The sequence below is a fragment of the Cetorhinus maximus genome, unplaced genomic scaffold, assembly GCF_964194155.1.
Source record: "Cetorhinus maximus unplaced genomic scaffold, sCetMax3.hap1.1 HAP1_SCAFFOLD_1152, whole genome shotgun sequence".
Classification (NCBI taxonomy): Eukaryota; Metazoa; Chordata; class Chondrichthyes; order Lamniformes; family Cetorhinidae; genus Cetorhinus; species Cetorhinus maximus.
In genome coordinates, this window is record NW_027597094.1 from 1 (window position 1) to 20,478 (window position 20,478).

Below are 20,478 nucleotides of genomic sequence, written 5' to 3' on the forward strand. Positions count from 1 at the left end.
GGGGCGGGTTTGTGGGGGGCGGGTTTGGGGGTTCGGGGGGCAGGGAGTGGGGGAGGAAGGTGCTCAGCCCCTTCCCTTGACCACAATCCGCTGTCCGGGCCTCTCTCCTGTCCAGGAGGCCGCTGGCAACACTCGGCTGGGCCGCCCTGAGCTTTGTCTTCTCCGGGTCCACACGCCAATTCCCAGCTCGGACACGGGAGCTGCAGTCTGGACAAACCTCGGGGCTGATTTCAGCCTCAAGGGGACAGGAGAGCGGGGAAATGTAGAGCCAGGGCCTGGGAAACTGCCCACGCTCTCCCCGAGTCAGGCTCTCAATGTGGGCGGGAGGAGGAGGCTCCACATCCCAGGCCGGAACGGTCACTCTTCCTGACACGGATTGTCAGCCCAAACTCCCGGCAGGACCGGGAGAAACCAATCCACAAACTGCAGAGGGAGAGAGAGAGTGAGGGAGGGAGAGAGAGAGGGAGTGAGAGTGAGAGAGAGGGAGGGAGAGAGAGAGAGGGAGAGAGAGAAAGGGAAAGACAGAAAGGAGAGAGAGAGAGAGGGAGGGAGAGAAAGGGAAAGAGAGATAGAGAGAGAGAGAAGGGAGAGAGAGAGAGTGAGAGAAAGAGAGGGAGGGAGAGGGATTGAGAAACAGAGAGAGAGACAGAGAGAGAGGGAGAGAGAGAGAGAGGAGGGAGAGAGGGAGAGAAAGGGGGAGAGAGAGGGAAAGAGAGAGATGGTGAGTGAGATTGCAAGTGAGAGAGACAGAGAGAGATGGTGAGAGAGACTGGGAGCGAGACAGAGAGAGAGAGAGAGACAGAGAAAGAGACAGAGAGAGAGACGGTGACAGACATTGAATGTGAGAGACAGAGAGAGAGATGGTGAATGAGATTGAGAGAGAGGGAGACAGGGAGTGAGGTGGTGAGTGAGATTGGGAGAGAGGGAATCCGGGAGGGAGGTGGTGAGAGAGATTGAGAGAGAGAGAGAGAGACAGAGAGAGAGATGATGAGAGAGGACTGAGGGTTTGGGGGACAATTGGAGGGACAGAGTGAGGGCGAGAGAGAGGGTGAGAGAGAGACAGAAAGAGAATGAAAATTATAGAGAAACTGAGAGACAAAAGGACTGAAAAAGAGAGAGACAGTCAGACAGAGAAAGAGAGTTGGGGAGAGAGAGATGGTGAAAGAGATTGTTAAAGAGAGAGGCATATTGAATATGGACATATTGAGAATGTGAGACAAAGAGAGAGAGATGGTGAGAGAGATTGAGAGAGAGGGAGACAGAGAGAGAGATGGTGACAGAGATTGAGAGAGAAGGAGACAGAGAGAGAGATGGTGAGAGAGATTGAGAGAGAGGGAGACAGAGAGAGAGATGGTGAGAGAGATTGAGAGAGAGGGAGAGAGAGAGATGGTGAGAGCGATTGAGAGAGAGGGAGAGAGAGAGAGAGAGATGGTGAGAGAGATTGAGAGAGAGGGAGACAGAGAGAGAGATGGTGAGAGAGATTGAGAGAGAAGGAGACAGAGAGAGAGATGGTGAGAGAGATTGAGAGAGAGGGAGACAGAGAGAGAGATGGTGAGAGAGATTGAGAGAGAGGGAGACAGAGAGAGAGATTGAGAGAGAGGGAGATAGAGAGATGGTGAGAGAGATTGAGAGAGGGGAGACAGAGAGAGAGATGGTGAGAGAGATTGAGAGAGAGGGAGACAGAGAGAGAGAGATGGTGAGAGAGATTGAGAGAGAGGGAGAAGAGAGAGATGGTGAGAGAGATTGTGAGAGAGAGATGGTGAGAGAGATTGAGAGAGAGGGAGACAGAGAGAGAGATGGTGAGAGAGATTGAGAGAGAGGGAGACAGAGAGAGAGATGGTGAGAGAGATTGAGAGAGAGGGAGACAAAGAGAGAGATGGTGAGAGAGATTGAGAGAGAGGGAGACAGAGAGAGAGATGGTGAGAGAGATTGAGAGAGAGGGAGACAGAGGGAGAGATGTTGAGAGAGATTGAGAGAGAGGGAGACAGAGAGAGAGATGGTGAGAGAGATTGAGAGAGAGGGAGACAGAGAGAGAGATGGTGAGAGAGATTGAGAGAGAGAGAGACAGAGAGAGAGATGGTGAGAGAGATTGAGAGAGAGGGAGACAGAGAGAGAGATGGTGAGTGAGATTGAGAGAGAGGGAGACAGAGAGAGAGATGGTGAGAGAGATTGAGAGAGAGGGAGACAGAGAGAGGGATGGTGAGAGAGATTGAGAGAGAGGGAGACAGAGAGAGGGATGGTGAGAGAGATTGAGAGAGAGGTAGACAGAGAGAGGGATGGTGAGAGAGATTGAGAGAGAGGGAGACAGAGAGAGGGATGGTGAGAGAGATTGAGAGAGAGGGAGACAGAGAGAGAGATGGTGAGAGAGATTGAGAGAGAGGGACAGAGAGAGAGATGGTGAGAGAGACAGAGAGAGGGACAGAGAGAGGGATGGTGAGAGAGATTGAGAGAGAGGGAGACAGAGAGAGACAGAAAGAGAATGAAAATTATAGAGAAACCGAGAGACAAAAGGATTGAAAAAGAGAGAGACAGTCAGACAGAGAAAGAGAGATGGGGAGAGAGAGATGGTGAAAGAGATTGTTAAAGAGAGAGGCATATTGATTATGGACATATTGAGAATGTGAGACAAAGAGAGAGAGATGGTGAGAGAGATTGACAGAGCGGGCAGGGGGCGGGGTCACACAGAGCGGGCAGGGGGCGGGGTGACACAGAGCGGGCAGGGGGCGGGGTGATGCAGGGCCGGCAGGGGGCGGAGTCACACAGGGCGGGCAGGGGGCGGGGTGATACAGGGCGGGCAGGGGGCGGGGTGATACAGGGCGGGCAGGGGGCGGGGTGACACAGAGCGGGGAGAGGGCGGGGTCACGCGGAACGGGCAGGGGGAGGGGTGACACAGAGCGCGCAGGGGGCGGGGTCACACAGAGCGGGCAGGGGGCGGGGTCACACAGAGCGGGCAGGGGGCGGGGTCACACAGAGGGGGCGGGGTGTTAGGTGCCTGGGATGTTGTTCCACGATATGAACACCTATCTCCATGTCCATTACAAGCCCAGCGACTCCCACAGCTACCTCGGCAACAGCTCCTCACACCCCGCTTCCTGTAAGGACTCCATCCCATTCTCTCAGTTCCTTCGCCTCCGTCGCATCTGTTCTGATGATGCTACCTTCAAAAACAGTTCCTCTGACATGTCCTCCTTCTTCCTTAACCAAGGTTTTCCACCCACACTGGTTGCCAGGGCCCTCAACTGTGTCTGGCCCATCTCCCGCGCATCCGCCCTCACTCCTTCCTCTTCCTCCCAGAACCATGATTGGGTCCCCCTTGTCCTCACTTATCACCCCACCAGCCTCTGCATTCAAAGGATCATCCTCTGCCATTTCCGCCAACTCCAGCATGATGCCACCACCAAACACATCTTCCCTTCACCCCCCACCGGCGGCATTCCATAGGGATCATTCCCTCCGTGACACCCTGGTCCACTCCTCCATCACCCCCTACACCTCAACCCTCTCCCACGGCACCTTCCCAGGCAACCGCAGAAGGTGCAACACCTGCCTCTTTACTTCCCCCTCTCCTCACCATCCAAGGGCACAAACACTCCTTTCAAGTGAGGCAGCATTTCACTAGCACTTCCCTCAATTTAGTCTACTGCATTCGCTGCTCCCAATGCGGTTTCCTCTACATTGGAGAGACCAAACGCAGACTGGGTGACCCGATTTTTGGAACACCTTCAGTCTGTCCGCAACCATAACCCAGGCCTCCCTGTCGCTTGCCATTTTAACACTCCACCCTGCTCTCATGCCCACATGTCCATCCTTGGCCTGCTGCATTGTTCCAGTGAAGCTCAACGTAAACTGGAGGAACAGCACCTCATCTTCCGACTAGGCACTTTACAGCCTTCCGGACTGAATATTGAGTTCAACAAATTCAGATCACGATCTCTCTCCTCCATCCCCACCCCCTTTCCCATCCCCCCCTTTTTCCAATAATTCATCATTTAAAAAATATATATTTCTCTTTCCCACCTATTTTTAATTTATTTCGATATATGGTTTTATCACCTACCTTTAGCCCATTCTAATCACTTCCCCCCACCCCACCCCCCACTAGGGCCATCTGCCACTAGCTTGTCCTGCTTTCTACCCTCAATGTCCCTATTAGCACATTCCTTAGATAATATCACCACCCTCAACACCCCTTTGTCCTCTTGTCTGTGACATCTTTGGCAATCTCTTCATTGCCTCCACCTATCACTGGCCCCTCTATCCAGCTCTCCCTATCCCACCCCCCTCAAACAGCTGATATTTCACCTCATTTCTCTATTTCCTTAGTTCTGATGAAGCGTCATACGGACTCGAAACGTTAACTATGTTCCTCTCAGCAGAAGCTGCCAGACCTGCTGAGTTTTTCCAGCTATTTTTGTTTCTGTCCGTCTACAGGGGGCGGAGAGACACAGTTTGATCCCAGACTCCTGCAATGACAAACTCCGTCCCCAGGGGGCACTCTGTGTGACCCCGCCCCTGCCCGTGCTGTGTGACCCCCGCCCCCTGCGCGCTCTGTGTAACCCCACCCCCTGCCCGCTAAGTAGCACCCCGCCCCTGCCCGTTCAGTGTCACCCCGCCCCCTGCGCCCTCCGTCCGACCCCGCCCCCTGCCAGCTCTGTGTGGTCCCGCCCCCTACCCGCTCAGTATCACCCCGCCTCCTGCCCGTTCAGTGTCACCCCGCCCCCTGCGCTCTCCGCCTGACCCCGCCCCCTGCCCGCCCGCCCCCTGCACGGTCTGCGTCACCCCGGCCCCCTGCCCGCCACGTATCACCCCGCCCCCTGCACGCTCTGTGTCACCCCGCCCACTGCGCTCACAGTGTAACCCCGCCCCCTGCCCGCCCCGTATCACCCCGCCCCCTGTGCGCACTGTGTGACCCCGCCCCCTGCGCGCTCGAGAGGAGCCGACAGTTGAAGGGAAGCGCGAGAGGAGCCGGGTGAACAGGGGTGACTGAGGGAGTCGGTGAGGCGGGAGCGAGGTGATCCTGTGAGTGCGGCCGGGGCAGCATTTACTACTCTTATTACTGATCGTTTTTAATGTCTTATTTTGTGGTTCATCGTTTGTAAGGGACTATATTCTGTAACAGCGAGGAGCAGGGATGAAGGGCCCGAGAGTAATTGATATTATTTGATATTAAGTATCTTCCAAAAGGTTTAATTTAATTTAAAGGGGTCAGTCATGGCAGGAGAGCTCAAAGCCGTGGTGTGCTCATCCTGCTCTATGTGGGAAGCCGGGCACGTTTCCAGTGCCCGGGACCAGCCTGTGTGCGGGAAGTGTCTCCAGCTGCAGCTCCTGGAAGCCGGGGATTTGGAGCTGGAGCGGCGGCTGGGGACACGGTGGATCATCCGCGAGGTGGAGAGTATCGTGGATAGGGACGTATAGAGAGGTGGTCACACCGCAGGCTCCATGGTTTGTGTCTGAGGGGGTCTCTCTCCTCCGTTCCTGTCCTGTCTGCTTCTCTCTCTCTCTCAGATGTGTCTCAGTCTTTTCTCAGACTCGATGTCAGGGCGAAAACTTCCTCAAAACTGTTTCTGCCTCTTGGTTCCATTTCACAAAGACACTTCCCCTGAGATCAGAATGAGAGGCTGGTTGTACTGACTCCAGGGGCAGCAGTCCCTCTCTCTCAATCTCTCTCACCATCTCTCTCTCTGTCTCTCTCTCTCACAATCTCTCTCACCATCTCTCTCTCTGTCTCCCTCTCTCAATCTCTCTCACCATCTCTCTCTCTGTCTCCCTCTCTCAATCTCTCTCACCATCTCCCTCTCTGTCTCCCTCTCTCTCAATCTCTCTCACCATCTCTCTCTCTGTCTCCCTCTCTCTCAATCTCTCTCACCATCTTTCTCTCTGTCTCCCTCTCTCTCAATCTCTCTCACCATCTCTCTCTCTGTCTCCCTCTCTCTCAATCTCTCTCACCATCTCGCTCTCTGTCTCCCTCTCTCTCAATCTCTCTCACCATCTCTATCTCTGTCTCCCTCTCTCTCAATCTCTCTCACCATCTCTCTCTCTGTCTCCCTCTCTCTCACCATCTCTCTCTCTGTATCCCTCTCTCTCAATCTCTCTCACCATCTCTCTCTCTGTCTCCCTCTCTCTCAATCTCTCTCACCATCTCTCTCTCTGTCTCTCTCTTTCTCTCTCACCATCTCTCTCTCTGTCTCCCTCTCTCTCAATCTCTCTCACCATCTCTCTCTCTGTCTCCCTCATTCTCAATCTCTCTCACCATCTCCCTCTCTGTCCCCCTCTCTCAATCTCTCTCACCATCTCTCTCTCTGACTCTCTCTCTCAGTCTCTCTCACCATCTCTCTCTCTGTCTCCCTCTCTCTCACCATCTCTCTCTCTGTCTCCCTCTCTCTCACCATCTCTTTCTCTGTCTCCCTCTCTCTCAGTCTCACTCACCATCTCTCTCTCTGTCTCCCTCTCTCTCAATCTCTCTCATCATCTCTCTCTCTGTCTCCCTCTCTCTCAATCTCTCTCACCATCTCTCTCTCTGTCTCCCTCTCTCTCAATCTTTCTCACCATCTCTCTCTCTGTCTCCCTCTCTCTCAATCTCTCTCACCATCTCTCTCTCTGTCTCCCTCTCTCAATCTCTCTCACCATCTCTCTCTCTGTCTCCCTCTCTCTCAATCTCTCTCACCATCTCTCTCTCTGTCTCCCTCTCTCTCAATCTCTCTCACCATCTCTCTCTCTGTCTCCCTCTCTCTCAATCTCTCTCACCATCTCTCTCTCTGACTCTCTCTCTCAGTCTCTCTCACCATCTCTCTCTCTGTCTCCCTCTCTCTCACCATCTCTCTCTCTGCCTCCCTCTCTCTCACCATCTCTCTCTCTGACTCTCTCTCTCAGTCTCTCTCACCATCTCTCTCTCTGCCTCCCTCTCTCTCACCATCTCTCTCTCTGCCTCCCTCCCTCACACCATATCTCTCTCTGTCTCCCTCTCTCTCAATCTCTCTCTTCATCTCTCTCTCTTGCTCTCCTTCTCTCTGTCTCTAGTCTAACACCTGACTGTCATACATTGGCATATCCCACCTCTTAACCCGTTTTATTACACCTCCCCCAGGTCAACTAACCCACTTTCAATGATGACATGAACCTATGCCTTTAGCTATCAACATTGTGTTTCTGTGGCTTCCTTTTTGCAGCCACGGGTTTGAGCCAACTCCAGCCCCTCCTCTACTCACACCCCTCCCCCCCCCCCTCCCTCGCCCCCCCTCCCCCGCAAGTTACAGCCCCAGGGGATTCAATCACCCACAGAATTCTGGGCCCTGAGGCACGGTGTCTTAGAGCCAGGTGTGGGTGTTCCTCCCATGTCTGGCAGGACATCATCCTTCGTGGAATGGGAGAGCACGTCAGCAGCCGTTCCGGGAAGCAGAGTATAGCTCACGGGGTGTCCGAGCTACAAGAGACTGGTGTAGGATCCCACCTCTGAGACCCAGGTGGTCTGTTGGATGTCACTGGCTAATGAGCAATCGCAGAGACTTAGATGTGCCTGAACAGTCACTGGTTATGAACGTCACTTCAGACAGACACACAAGGCAACAGGCTTTCCCCAGTCTAAGGCATGAGTTTCTCCTCCCCCTCCCTTCACCAGGCGTATCTACCAATTAGGGGCAGGAGCAGGCCACTCAGCCCCTCCAGCCTGCTCCGCCATTCAATACGATCATGGCTGACCTGATTGTGACCTCGCCCCACATTCCTGCCCACCCCCCGATAACCTTTCACCCCCCCCGTCAATCATGAATCCATCTCGCTCGGCCTTAAAAAGATTCAAAGGCTCTGCTTCCACCGCCTGTTGAGGAAGAGAGTTCCAAAGACTCACCACCCTCAGAGAGAAAAAAATCATTCTCCTCCTCTCCCTCTGAATCGGGCGACCCATTATTTTTAAACAGTGACCCCGAATTCTAGATTCAACCCCAAGAGGAAACATCCTCTCCACATCCACCCTCTCAAGACCCCTCAGGATCTTATTTATGTCAATCAAGTCACCGCTCACCCTTCTAAACTCCAGCAGATACGAGCCTAACCTGTCCAACCTTTCCTCCTAAGACAACCTGCCCAATCCTGGTATTAGCCCAGTAAACATTCTCGGAACTGCTCCCAATGCATTTACATCCACCCTTAAATAAGCAGACCAATACCATACACGGTACTCCAGATGTGGTCTCACCAGCGCCCTGTACAACTGAAGCATAACCTCCCTACTTTTGTATTCAATTCCTCCTCACAATAAACGATAATGTTCTATGAGCTTTCCTAATTACCTGCTGTACTTGCAGACTAACCTTTTGCGATTCATGGACTAGGACTCCCGGATCCCTCTGCATCTCAGAGCTCTTCAATCTCTCACCATTTAGATAATGTGCTTCTCTTTTATTCTTCCTGCCAAAATGGACAATTCCACACTTTCCCACATTATCCGCCATGTGCCGGGTCTTTGTCATGTGACTCTTACTTCATCATGGGGTGGGCGATACTGTCCCTCCCGTCCCACGTGATAATCCTTTCAACCCCGAGCACCCTCACGTGACAAAAACAATGAAGGCTCTGCAAGGGAAGAGTCACCTCAGAGGGAAGACTGAAGAACATCGACCTTCGGAGCGTGTGGGATGAGAAGGTGATGTGATGGCGTAGTGGTATTTTCACCGGATTGGTAATCCAGTGACCCAGGTTGACGCCCTGGGAAACCTGGTTTCGAATCTCAACCCGGCAGAGGGTGGCATTTGAATTCAATAAAAATCTGGAGATTAAGTGATTATGAAACTATTGGCGATTGTCCTAAGAAACCCATCTGGTTCACTAATGCCCTTGAGGGAAGGAAATCTGCCGCCCTTACCTGGTCTGGCCTACACATGACTCCAGACCCGCAGCAATGGGGTTGACCCTTAAATGCCCTCTGAGCAAGTGCGATTAGGGATGGGCAATAAATGCTGGCCAAGCCAGGGGTGTCCACAGCCCATGAACTAATAAATAAAAACTCAGGGACACTGGCAAAGAGCTGTAATGGAAGTACAATAATCCTCATAATATTAGTGTGATTTATTGTAAAAGTAGGTGAATAGTGGGGTTTGGATCGTTTTTCTGTGTTTAATCGGCTTGGAGTCAGCTGGTCTGGAGGATGAGATCCATGAAAAGAAGCTCGGTTCGAAATGCTCGATAGGTAAACATGGCTGAAAAGTTTTAGAATGTGCGGTGAGGAGAATTTGCATTTTTAGATCAATCAGAGTGGTTTGAATTTCAAAGAGACGGTGGGATGTTTACGCCTCGCCAGAGAAGCGAGGCCCAGCAGTGTGTTTATTTTTCCCAATGGTGACTGATAGTATCAGCACCATAAAGAGATTTCTATTATGAGAAAGGTAAAGTTCCAAAACTTATGGGAACAATGGGATTTACATTGAAAGGGAGAAACGTGTATAAAGGAGAAGAAGCTGTGTGTCATAGAGAAAGGCATTGCAAGATCTCCCAGAAGTGTGAAAAGCCTCCAGTATTTGTGCAATAAGCTGTCTACAGAAACTGAAGCTGGGAAAAGCGACTTTGGATTCTACTATCCAGCGTAATGTGATGAATTGCATGGATCTGTTTAAAATCAAATTGCTTTTTCCTGTTGCCTTAAAGAGGGTGTAGCTGGAAGCTCGATTAATTAGGGGCTTTTTGGAGTTATTACAGTAGTAATTTGTCGACCTGTGTATGTGCTTGCAATCTTTTGATTTGTTAATGAATGTTTAATTTAGGTTTGTAAAGAATCTCTAGAGTCTTGGTGGACTTATTATTACTGAATTCAGGGCAGACATCTCGAATTAAAATATAAATTGCAAAACAGTTGTGACCACATGATCAGGATTCCCTCGTGGATTTGATCCGCCTGGCACACATCATCTGCTGCATCATAACAGAGCGTCGGGAGAGAAATGGTTACAGCAAAAGTGCGTATGTTAGTGTATGAAGCAATTGAGACTTTGAGAGCAGTATTACAAAGTTGGAGATCTTGTTCACATGTCTGTGTTGGTAGGTTCCTCAGAACAAACTGTTCCGGACAGGAGAGGGACAGGCACACTGTACTTCTGTCTCTCAACAACTGTCCGTATACAGAAGGTGTATTGAATTCTTTGTGAAGAACGTTGTGGTGTGTTTTCCCAAACCCTCAGTGTGTCTGATCCACTTTACTAATCACTCACAGCAAACTCACATTGTGATCAACTCGGGTTAGTTTATTTACATTTAAAACCCGGGGAAGGAGTGTTCATAATGTCACACTCTGGACCACACACACACTCTAACACACTCTCTCTCACACACACAAACACTCACAAACTCACACGCATACACACACACACACACACATGCATGCCCACACACTCTCACACACAAACACATGCACACACACTTGCACACACACATGCCCACAAGCACAAATGCGCACACACAGAGACAAAGAAACACAGATGTACATGCACAGACATACACACACACACACACTACACACACACACACAGAGTAATGGAGGACGGAAAAAGGAAACTTTTACAACTATGGATAGTAACAGTACGAGAACCACGGAGATGAAAATGAGTTCACATGATTTCCAGAGTCTGAGAAGAAAAAGTCCAAAGGTTATTTCCGATGTGAACGAGTTCAATCCTGAGTCCAGTGGGAGCTTACTGCACGCAAATTCAATGCCTTGTTTTGGACATGACAACTATGAAAACACTGTAAGGAGTTGCTTCATTAGCTGCAAAAGAACATAGGGCATCTCCTGAGTTAGTGAAAGGTGCTAGAGAAATGCATGACTTCTGTCCTGTTACATTTCATCGGATTCCAGCCTGGATTGATAATGGGGTTTTCCAATGTCAACTGTCACGCCGTCATTCCTGCCTCCCAACACTGGTGGCACTGCAGGAGGCTCCACCTGAGGGAGAAGGGGAACAGATGAATTTTCACCTTATGGACGTGGCCTCGTGCAGTCGGGGATTGTGGGGAAGGGAGGAGGGGCTGGGGATCTTTGGACAATCCTGACACTCTCGTTCTGTGCCCCAGTCTCTCTTCAGGAACAATATTTCTCAATATCAGCTGCCTCGATGCAGGGCAGTGCCCTTTTCGCACAGATGAAAGGGAACTGATCAGCACAACTGTAATCATTCCAGTCGGCTCCTCTGGTAATGGCGCAGTTTTCATTATGATGCATATTATTCGGTTCCCCCTGACCCCACCGAGTAAAACTGGGAAATGGAGAAATAAAAAATACCGATAAAAATCCGACACATTCCTGCACAGAATCAACAAGATTCCTACAGCCCGGAACAAATCCAAAACTAATCCCACTGCCCCACTCTATCCCCATGTCCATCTATCAATCCAAAGCCAATGCCACTGCCCGATTCTCTCCCCATCGCCCTGTACAAATCCCCAAACTATTCCCACTGCCCTGCTCTCTCCCCATAGCCCTGAATCAATCCCAAAGTAATCTCACTGCCCTGTTCTCTCCCCATTGCCCTGTATCAATCCCTAACTAATCCCACTGTCCCACTCTCTCCCCATAGCCCTGAATCAATCCCAAACTAATCCCACTGCCCCGCTCTCTCCCCATAACCCTGTACAAATCCCAAACTAATCACACTGCGCCACTCCCCATGTCCCTGTATCAATCCCAAACTAATCCCACTGCCCCACTCTCTCCCCATAGCTCTGAATCAATCCCAAAGTAATCTCACTGCCTCGTTCTCTCCCCATAGACCTGTACAAACCCCAAACTAGTCCCACTATCTCGCTCTCTCCCCTTAACCCAATATCAATCCGAAACTAATCCCACGGCCCCACTCTCTCCCCATAGCCCTGAATCAATCCCAAAGTAATCTTACTGCCTCATTCTCTCCCCATTGCCCTGTATCAATCCCAAACTACTCCCACTGCCCCACTCTCTCCCCATAGCCCTGTATCAATCCCAAACTAATCCCACTGCCCCACTCTCTCCCCATAGCCCTGTATCAATCCCAAACTAATCCCACTGCCCCGCTCTCTCCCCATAACCCTGTACAAATCCCAAACTAATCCCATTGCGCTGCTCTCTCCCCATGTGCCTGTATCAATCCCAAACTAATCCCACTGTCCAACTCTCTCCCCATCGCCCTGAATCAATCTCAACGTAATCTCACTGCCCCATTCTCTCCCCATTGCCCCATATCAATCCCTAACTAATCCCACTTCCCCACTCTCTCCCCATAGCCCTGAATCAATCCCTAACTAATCCCACTGCCTCGCTCTCTCCCCATAGACCTGTACAAATCCCAAACTAATCCCACTGTCCCGCTCTCTCCCTATAGCCCTGTATCAATCCCGAACTAATCCCACTGTCCCGCACTCTTCCTATAGCCCTGTATCAATCCCAAACTAATCCCAATGCCCCACTCTCTCCCCATAGCCCTGTATCAATCCCAAACTAAACCCAGTGCCCGATTCTATCCCCATCACTCTGTACAAATCCGCAATCTAATCCCCCTGTCCTGCTTTCTCTCTCCATGCGACGCTGGTACTCACCTCACTGGGCTCCCATCCACCCATTTCCAGTTTCCTTCACTCTCTCGATCTGTTAGTCCGATCCAGTGAGACCCAGGATTGTTCTCGATAGATTTGATTATGAAATTCTGCAGCAGATACAATGATGGAGTGACATCACTTAGAATGACTGCCTTAACTCACACGCACACGCACACAACTGATACACAAAATGCCCCAAACCCTTTCTCAGGGAATTCTCCCTCATTCCCTCTAATTAACTATCAGGAAGACTGAAGCTTTTGTTTTTCGTCTCTGTTCCAAACTCCATTCCCGAGTTACCGACTCCATCCTGGGAACTCCCTGAGTCTGAACCAGACTGTTTACAACCGTGGGGTCGTGTTTAATCTGGGGATGGGATTCCAACCTCATATCCACATCGTCACCAAGACGGCCTCTTCCAAACTCCGTAACATCACCCAGAACCACCCCGGGCTCAGCTCATCGACTGCTGGAACCCTCGTTCATGTGGCATAGAGGGAGCTTTACTCTGTATCTAACCCTCTGCTGTACCTGTCCTGGGAGTGTTTGATGGGGACAGTGTAGAGGGAGCTTTACTCTGTATCTAACCCTCTGCTGTACCTGTCCTGGGAGTGTTTGATGGGGACAGTGTAGAGGGAGCTTTACTCTGTATCTCACTCCGTGCTGTATCTGTCCTGGGGGTGTTTGATGGGCATGATGTAGAGGGAGCTTTACTCTGTATCTAAACCCGTGTTGACCCTGTCCTGGGTGTGTTTGATGGGGACAGTGTAGAGGGAGCTTTACTCTGTAACTAAACCCGTGCTGTACCTGTCCTGGGAGTGTTTGATGGGGACGGTGTAGAGGGAACTTTACTCTGTATCTAACCCCGTGCTGTACCTGTACTGGGATTGTTTGACGGGGACAGTGTAGAGGGAGCTTTACTCTGTATCTAACCCCCATGCTGTACCTGTCCTCTGGGTGTTTGATGGGGACAGTGTAGAGGGAGCTTTACTCTGTATCTAACCCCGTGCTGTACCTGTCCTGGGATTGTTTGACGGTGACAGTGTAGAGGGAGTTTTACTCTGTATCTAACCCCATGCTGTACCTGTCCTCTGGGTGTTTGATGGGGACAGTGTAGAGGGAGCTCTACTCTGTATCTAACCCCGTGCTGTACCTGTCCTGGGAGTGTTTGATGGGGACGGTGCAGAGGGATATTCTCTCTCTATCTCATTCTGACAGATGCCTGTGCTATTCTCACCTGTTCCTGTTCTGTATTTATGAAGATGAGGTGTGAATTTTGGGATTCACATTGTCGTTTTGCCGAGTCCCAGTTTACTCTCTCCGTTGAGAATCTATAGCAATGATGATTATGAACTTTCCAGCCGCTCTGACAGAGAGACTCTGCAAAATTATGAAGACTTAATTCAGAGAAATACATTGGGACATTAGGAATAGGAGGAGGCCATTCAGTCCCTCTCGATCCTATTACACAGGAACTGGAGGAGGCCATTCAGTCCCTCTCGATCCTGTTGCACAAGAATAGGAGGAGGCCATTCAGCCCCTCTCGATCCTGTTACACAGGAACAGGAGGAGGCCATTCAGCCCCTGTCGAGCATTTTACACCATTCTATTGGATCTGCTCTGTATCTTAACTCCCTCAGTTCCGTGACCCTCCATCCCCAACAACAATCTCTCAATCTCAGTTTTGATGTTTCCCTTTGACCTCCGGCCCCCACAGTTTATTTCAGGGGTTGGGGGGGAGAGTTCCTGATTTCCGCTCCCCTTTGTGTGAAGTGGTGTTCCCTGATGTCCCCCCTGAACGTCCTGGCCCAAATTTTAACCTTCTTCCCCCTTGTTCTTGACTCCTCCTCCCCGGCTCCCTCACAACCCACCGGACCAGAGGAAATAGTTCCTCTCCATCGATCCAATCGAATCTATTTATTGCTTTCAACGCCTCGGGTGCGGTCGCCGTGGTTTCGCCTGTAGGCCTCAGGCTTCAAGTTTGGATCGACCACCTGCACCTTATCCAATCCCCTCAATCTGTCGGACAGATCCCCCCCCCAGATCGATTCATCCCCTCGCCTGTCCCAAACTCCAGGAGGCAGAGGCCAGGATAGTGCGGCCTTCCTCCGCTTGGAGGTTGAGGCCTTGACTGAAGGATGGGGAGGATGGGGGTGGGGAGACAGGGGGTGGAGTTGGGGGTGGGGAGACAGGGGGGTGGGGGTGGGGAGACAGGGGGTGGGGGTGGGGAGACAGAAGGTGGCAGTGACCCCAAAGGGGCAGAGCATGGGATGTTGCGGGTAGGGGCAGGAGTACGGCCGGCAGCTCCCACTCACCTGAACACCTTCGGAGCATTGGGCAGAGCGATCGTGCTGTCTCGAACAATTTCTGGAACGTTCCATCCAGCTCTGTCAAGTTCCGATGGGCAATGGCCAAGGTCCGATTAAGGGGGTCAGCACCACCGCACTCCTTGTTCATCTTTAGAACTGAGAGACAGAGTCAGAGTGAGTGATAGTGTGGGTTATATCAGAGTGCTACAACGAGGGGTGTGGGATACATCAGAGTGTTACAGCGAGGGGTGCGGGATATATCAGAGTGTTACAGTGAGGGGTGCAGGATATATCAGAGTGTTACAGTGAGGGGTGTGGGATATATCAGAGTGTTACAGTGAGGGGTGCAGGATATATCAGAGTGTTACAGCGAGGGATGCAGGATATATCAGAGTGTTACAGCGAGGAGTGCGGGATATATTTGAGTGTTACAGCGAGGAGTGCGGGATATATTCGAGTGTTACAGCGAGGGATGCGGGATATATCAGAGCGTTACAGCGAGGGGTGCGGGATATATCAGAGCGTTACAGCGAGGGGTGCGGGATATATCAGAGCGTTACAGCGAGGGGTGCAGGATATATCAGAACGTTACAGCGAGTGGTGCGGGTTATATCAGAGTGTTACAGCAATGGGTGCGGGATATATCAGAGCGTTACAGCGAGGGGTGCGGGATATATCAGAGCGTTACAGCGAGGGGTGCGGGATATATCAGAGCGTTACAGCGAGGGGTGAGGGATATATCAGAGCGTTACAGCGAGGGGTGCGGGATATATCAGAGCGTTACACGAGAGGTACGGGATATATCAAAGCGTTACAGCGAGGGGTGCGGGATATATCAGAGTGTTACAGCGAGGCGTGCGGGATATATCAGAGCGTTACAGCGAGGGGTGCGGGATATATCAGAGCGTTACAGCTAGGGCTGTAGGATATATCAGAGTGTTACAGCGAGGGGTGCGGGATATATCAGAGCGTTACAGCGAGGGATGCAGGATATATCAGAGTGTTACAGCGAGGGGTGCGGGATATATTCGAGTGTTACAGTGAGGGGTGCGGGATATATCAGAGCATTACAGCGAGGGATGCAGGATATATCAGAGTGTTACAGCGAGGGGTGCGGGATATATTCGAGTGTTACAGCTAGGGCTGTAGGATATATCAGAGTGTTACAGTGAGGGGTGCAGGATATATCAGAGTGTTACAGCGAGGGGTGCGGGATATATTCGAGTGTTACAGCGAGGGATGCGGGATATATCAGAGCGTTACAGCGAGGGGTGCGGGATATATCAGAGTGTTACAGTGAGGGGTGTGGGATATATCAGAGTGTTACAGCGAGGGGTGCGGGTTATATCAGAGTGTTACAGCGAGGGGTGTGGGATATATCAGGGTGTTACAGCGAGGGGTGCGGGATATATCAGAGCATTACAGCGAGGGCTGTGGGACATATCAGAGTGTTACAGTGAGGGGTGTGGTATATATCAGAGCGTTACAGCGAGGGCTGTGGGACATAACAGAGTGTTACAGTGAACCAATTTCCAACAGCATTCACGGCACAAAGGTCCCCCCTCATCCTTGTGGAACCTCACACCTTGTACTGTGAGGAAACCTTATGATTAACAACACCAGGGACCAGTGGACAACCTTTCTCCGCAGCCTCACCTTATAATAACGGGAAAGACTTGGACACTCATTATACCTGCAGATGTGCTAAACACAATCCTCTATCTCCAATGTTGGACAATGGATTTTGACCAGAGGCATAGAAACTTATTGTTAGGCTCCTTAATGGGCAACATCACATGACCTAAGCTTCTGGCCTTTGGAAGGATTTGATATTACATTATTACATTCACAACTCAGTGTTCTGTTCAAACTCCTGCTAGCAATCATCAAAGCAAGACTCCAGGCTGATCGACAGCCTGTGTCATTTCTAAGCCTGCTCGGAGCATGTTTCTCTGGAAAATTCCTTCAGCCACCTCATGGGCAGTCCAACTCTTTGTGGCCCAACCTCATCTCACTGCATCCCGATCAACTTGAAAGAGATTCTGTAAATCCTGCTTCAGTGAGCCAGACTCGCCTGAACTGTATCTCCTCTGTGAAGGAACGCTCGATGGACTCGGACTTTCTGAACTCTGGCCATCCCACCTTTTTCCTATGTTCCTGTTGTGTGCATATGTGTGTGTGAAGTTGTGATGATCTCCCGGGTTTGAATGTATGAATAAACTACACTGCTGATTTACATCTAGAGAGTTGTTGGTGCTTCTCCCTTTAAAGTCTGACCTCACAAACTGAGGGTTTGGGTAAACGCACCACAGCCTATTTCCAACATGAAAACACCCCTGCTTACGGACAGAGGGTGAGAAAATAAAGGAGCTCAGATTTGCCTCCGTTCACTCTCTGTAACAGTTTGAGTGTGAGGTTCAACTTCCTACCTTGGACTCTTAGCCCTATCGCAATAGCCAAACTGATGATTAAGACAATGAGGCAGGCGATGCCGAGATGTGTTGAAGTTATTGATCTTCTTCCTCCAGCTGTTCCCTGTCCAGTTTTATCTGGAATAGAGAAGTGAAGATTGGCCCATGTTGAGCAGCCCATGTAACTGCACGGAACAGACAATGGTGACGTATCTACCTCCCTTATCGAGAGGAACAACAACCACGTTACTCATTTATATCCCTCATTTCACATCCCAGTGCACACGGTACAGGAGGGTTATCAAAGAGAATCGAACACCGAGTCACACAGGGAGATATTAGGGACAGGAAACCAAAAGCTCAGACACAGAGACCGGTACAAGGAGCGTCTTAAAGGAGGAGATAGAGAGAGAGAGAGACAGAGAGAGAGAGGGAGAGAAACTAAGAGAGAGGCAGATAGAGACAGGGAGAGCGCATGAGAGGTGAGTGAGAGACAGAGAGTGAGAGAGAGAGTGAGAGTGATGAGGGGGAAGGCTGAATGAAGTCAGGATGTGCATGATACAGAGTAAAGCTCCCTCTCCACCATCCCCATCAAACACTCCCAGGACAGGTACAGCACGGGGTTAGATACAGAATAAAGCTCCCTCTACACCGTCCCCATCAAACACTCCCAGGACAGGTACAGCATGGGGTTAGATACAGAGTAGAGCTCCCTCTACACTATCCCCATCAAACACTCCCAGGACAGGTACAGCATGGGGTTAGATACAGAATAATCTACCTCTACACCGTCCCCATCAAACACTCTCAGGGCAGGTACAGCACGGGGTTAGATACAGAGTAAAGCTCACCCTGTCCCGGTATTTATCTCTGTTTCTCCCGCTCTCTCTTCCCTATCACTCTCTCTCTGTTCTCTTTCCCTCTCTCTAAATCTCTCCCAATGCTTCTCTCTTTCAATTTCCCTCACTATTTCTCTCTCGCTCTCTCACTCTCAATCTTTCTCTCTCACTATCAATCTCTCTTAATCTCTATCACCACCTGTCTCTCTCACCATCTCTCTCTGCCCCAGCCTCTCTCTCTCTGCCTCAGCCTCTCTCTCCATCTCTCTCTTTCTTAATCTCTCTCACCATCTCTCTGTCTTTCTCAGCCTCAATCTCTCTCACCACCTCTCTCAGTCTCTCGCACTCGCAATATCACTCTCCATTTCTCTGCCTCTCTCTCAATCTCTCACTCTCTCTGTCTCTCTCCCTCTGTTGAACAGTTTAACTTACGTTCACTGGGCGCTGTCGTGTTGTTTTTGATGTGTCCCATATTCATGTAGTCGGTGTCCTGCTCCATGGTTTGTGTCTGAGGCGGTCTCTCTCCTCCGTTCCTGTCCTGTCTGCTTCTCTCTCCCACTCTCTCAGATGTGTCTCAGTCTTCCTCAGACTCGATGTCAGGGCGAAAACTTCCTCAAAACTGTTTCTATTTTCTTCCAATTTTGTAATCCCACTTCCTCTGAGATCTGTGTGACAAAGTGGTTCAATTAACCATGTACAGCAGCTGCCGAACGCTTTACAATTTTGCCAAGCAATGGGAGAGCCAACATGGCTTCAGGGAACATCGGCAGAATTCAAAATCATTTCACAAGCCTCTCGACTGCTTGTTATAACTGGAAAAGGTCTATACGCACACACACACACACTCACACACTCACAAGCACACTCAACCACACAGTCTCACACTCACCCACTCACTCACACGTACAAGCACACACATACACACAGATACACATACACACACTCACACGCACAAAATCAAACACCACACACTCACACATACATACACACACACGCACACATACATGCAGGCCCACACACATACACAAACACAGGCATGCACACACAGACACACACACTGATATACACACACACACACGCAGAGAAACAAAGACAGGCACATACAGACACACACACACGCAGACATGTACACGCAGACATGCACACACAGACACACTCAAACACAAACACACACACAAACACACTAATGGTGGACAGAAAAATAAACTTTAACAACTATGGATAGTAACAGTACCAGAACCAAGGAGATGAAAATGAGTTGACATGATTTCCAGAGTCCGAGAAGAAAAAGTCCAAAAGATATTTCCGATGTGACCGAGTTCAATCCCGAGTCCAGCAGGAACTTATTGCATGCAAATTGAAAGCCTCGTTTCTGAGATGACAACTATGAAAACACTGTAAGAAGTTGCTTCATTGGCTGCAAAAGCAGGTTGGGGGATCTCCTGAGTTAGTGAAAGGTGCTAGAGAAATGCAGGACTTCTTTCCTGTTACATTTTGCCGGATTCCTGCCTGGATTTATAATGGGGTTTTCCAATGTCAACCGTCACACTGTCGTTCCCACCTCCCACCACTGGTGGTGCTGCGGGAGGCTCCTCCTGGGGGAGAAGGGGAACAGATGAACTTTCACCTTACGGACGTGGCCTCGGGCAGTCGGGCATTGAGGGGAAGGGAGGAGGGGCTGGGGATCTTTGGACAATCCTGACACTCGTTCTGTGTCCCAGTCTCTCTTCAGGAACAATATTTCTCAATATCAGCTGCCTCGATGCAGGGCAGTGCCCTTTTCTCACAGATGAAACGGAAGCGATCAGAACAACAGTAAGCATACCAGCCACTTGTTCTGATAAGGGCATAGTTTTCATTACTTTTTCCCATTATTCGATTCACCCTGATACCATCGAGTAAAACTGGGAATTGGAGAAATAAAAAATACTAATAAAAACCTGACACATTCCTGCACAGAATCAACAAGATTCCTACAGCCCTGTACATATCCCAAACTAATCCCACTGCCCCGCTGTCTCCCCATAGCCCTGTATCAATCCCCAAACTAATCCCACTGCCCCACTCTCTCCCCATAGCCCTATATCAATCCCCAAACTAATCCCACTGCCCCGTTCTCTCCCCATAGCCCTGTATCAATCCCAAACTAATCCCACTGCCCCGTTCTCTCCCCATAGCCCAGTATCAATCCCAAACTAATCCCACTTTCCCGATCTCTCCCCATAGCCCTGTACAAATAGCCAAACTAATCCCACTGTCCCGCTCCCTCTCCATGCGACTCTGGGACTCACCTCACTGGGGTCGCATCCACTCATTTCCAGTTTCCTTCAGTCTCTCGATGTGTTAGTCCAACCCAGTAAGTCGAAA

General features: G+C 50.4%; 1 protein-coding gene across 2 annotated transcripts; it reads right to left on the reverse strand.

The window, feature by feature from the left end:
• Positions 1-10,210: 10,210 nt before the first annotated feature.
• Positions 10,211-18,776, reverse strand: LOC144675779 (CD209 antigen-like protein C). Of its 2 annotated transcripts, none has more exons than XM_078536372.1 (6): positions 18,544-18,776; positions 17,291-17,410; positions 14,868-15,017; positions 13,790-13,932; positions 12,553-12,659; positions 10,211-10,927 (listed from the first exon to the last, which is right to left on the reverse strand). In XM_078536372.1, exons 1-6 carry the CDS (start codon positions 18,608-18,610, stop codon positions 10,876-10,878), a joined length of 639 nt encoding a protein of 212 aa, XP_078392498.1. In that variant the 5' UTR covers positions 18,611-18,776; the 3' UTR covers positions 10,211-10,875. The 2 variants fall into 2 exon arrangements, with proteins under 2 accessions (XP_078392498.1, XP_078392497.1); XM_078536371.1 differs by having other exon boundaries at positions 10,211-11,237; positions 18,544-18,681.
• Positions 18,777-20,478: the final 1,702 nt, after the last annotated feature.

What these genes read in the sequence shown, in the direction of transcription:
- LOC144675779 (XM_078536371.1), bottom strand. Translation starts at nt 18,610, where the DNA reads ATGGAGCAGGACACCGACTACATGAATATGGGACACATCAAAAACAAC. An exon ending in GATAGGGCTAAGAGTCCAAG is followed by an intron (nt 15,018 to 17,290) that starts GTAGGAAGTTGA and finishes TCTGTCTCTCAG; the next exon opens with TTCTAAAGATGAACAAGGAG. An exon ending in AATGCTCCGAAGGTGTTCAG is followed by an intron (nt 13,933 to 14,867) that starts GTGAGTGGGAGC and finishes ATAATTTTGCAG; the next exon opens with AGTCTCTCTGTCAGAGCGGC.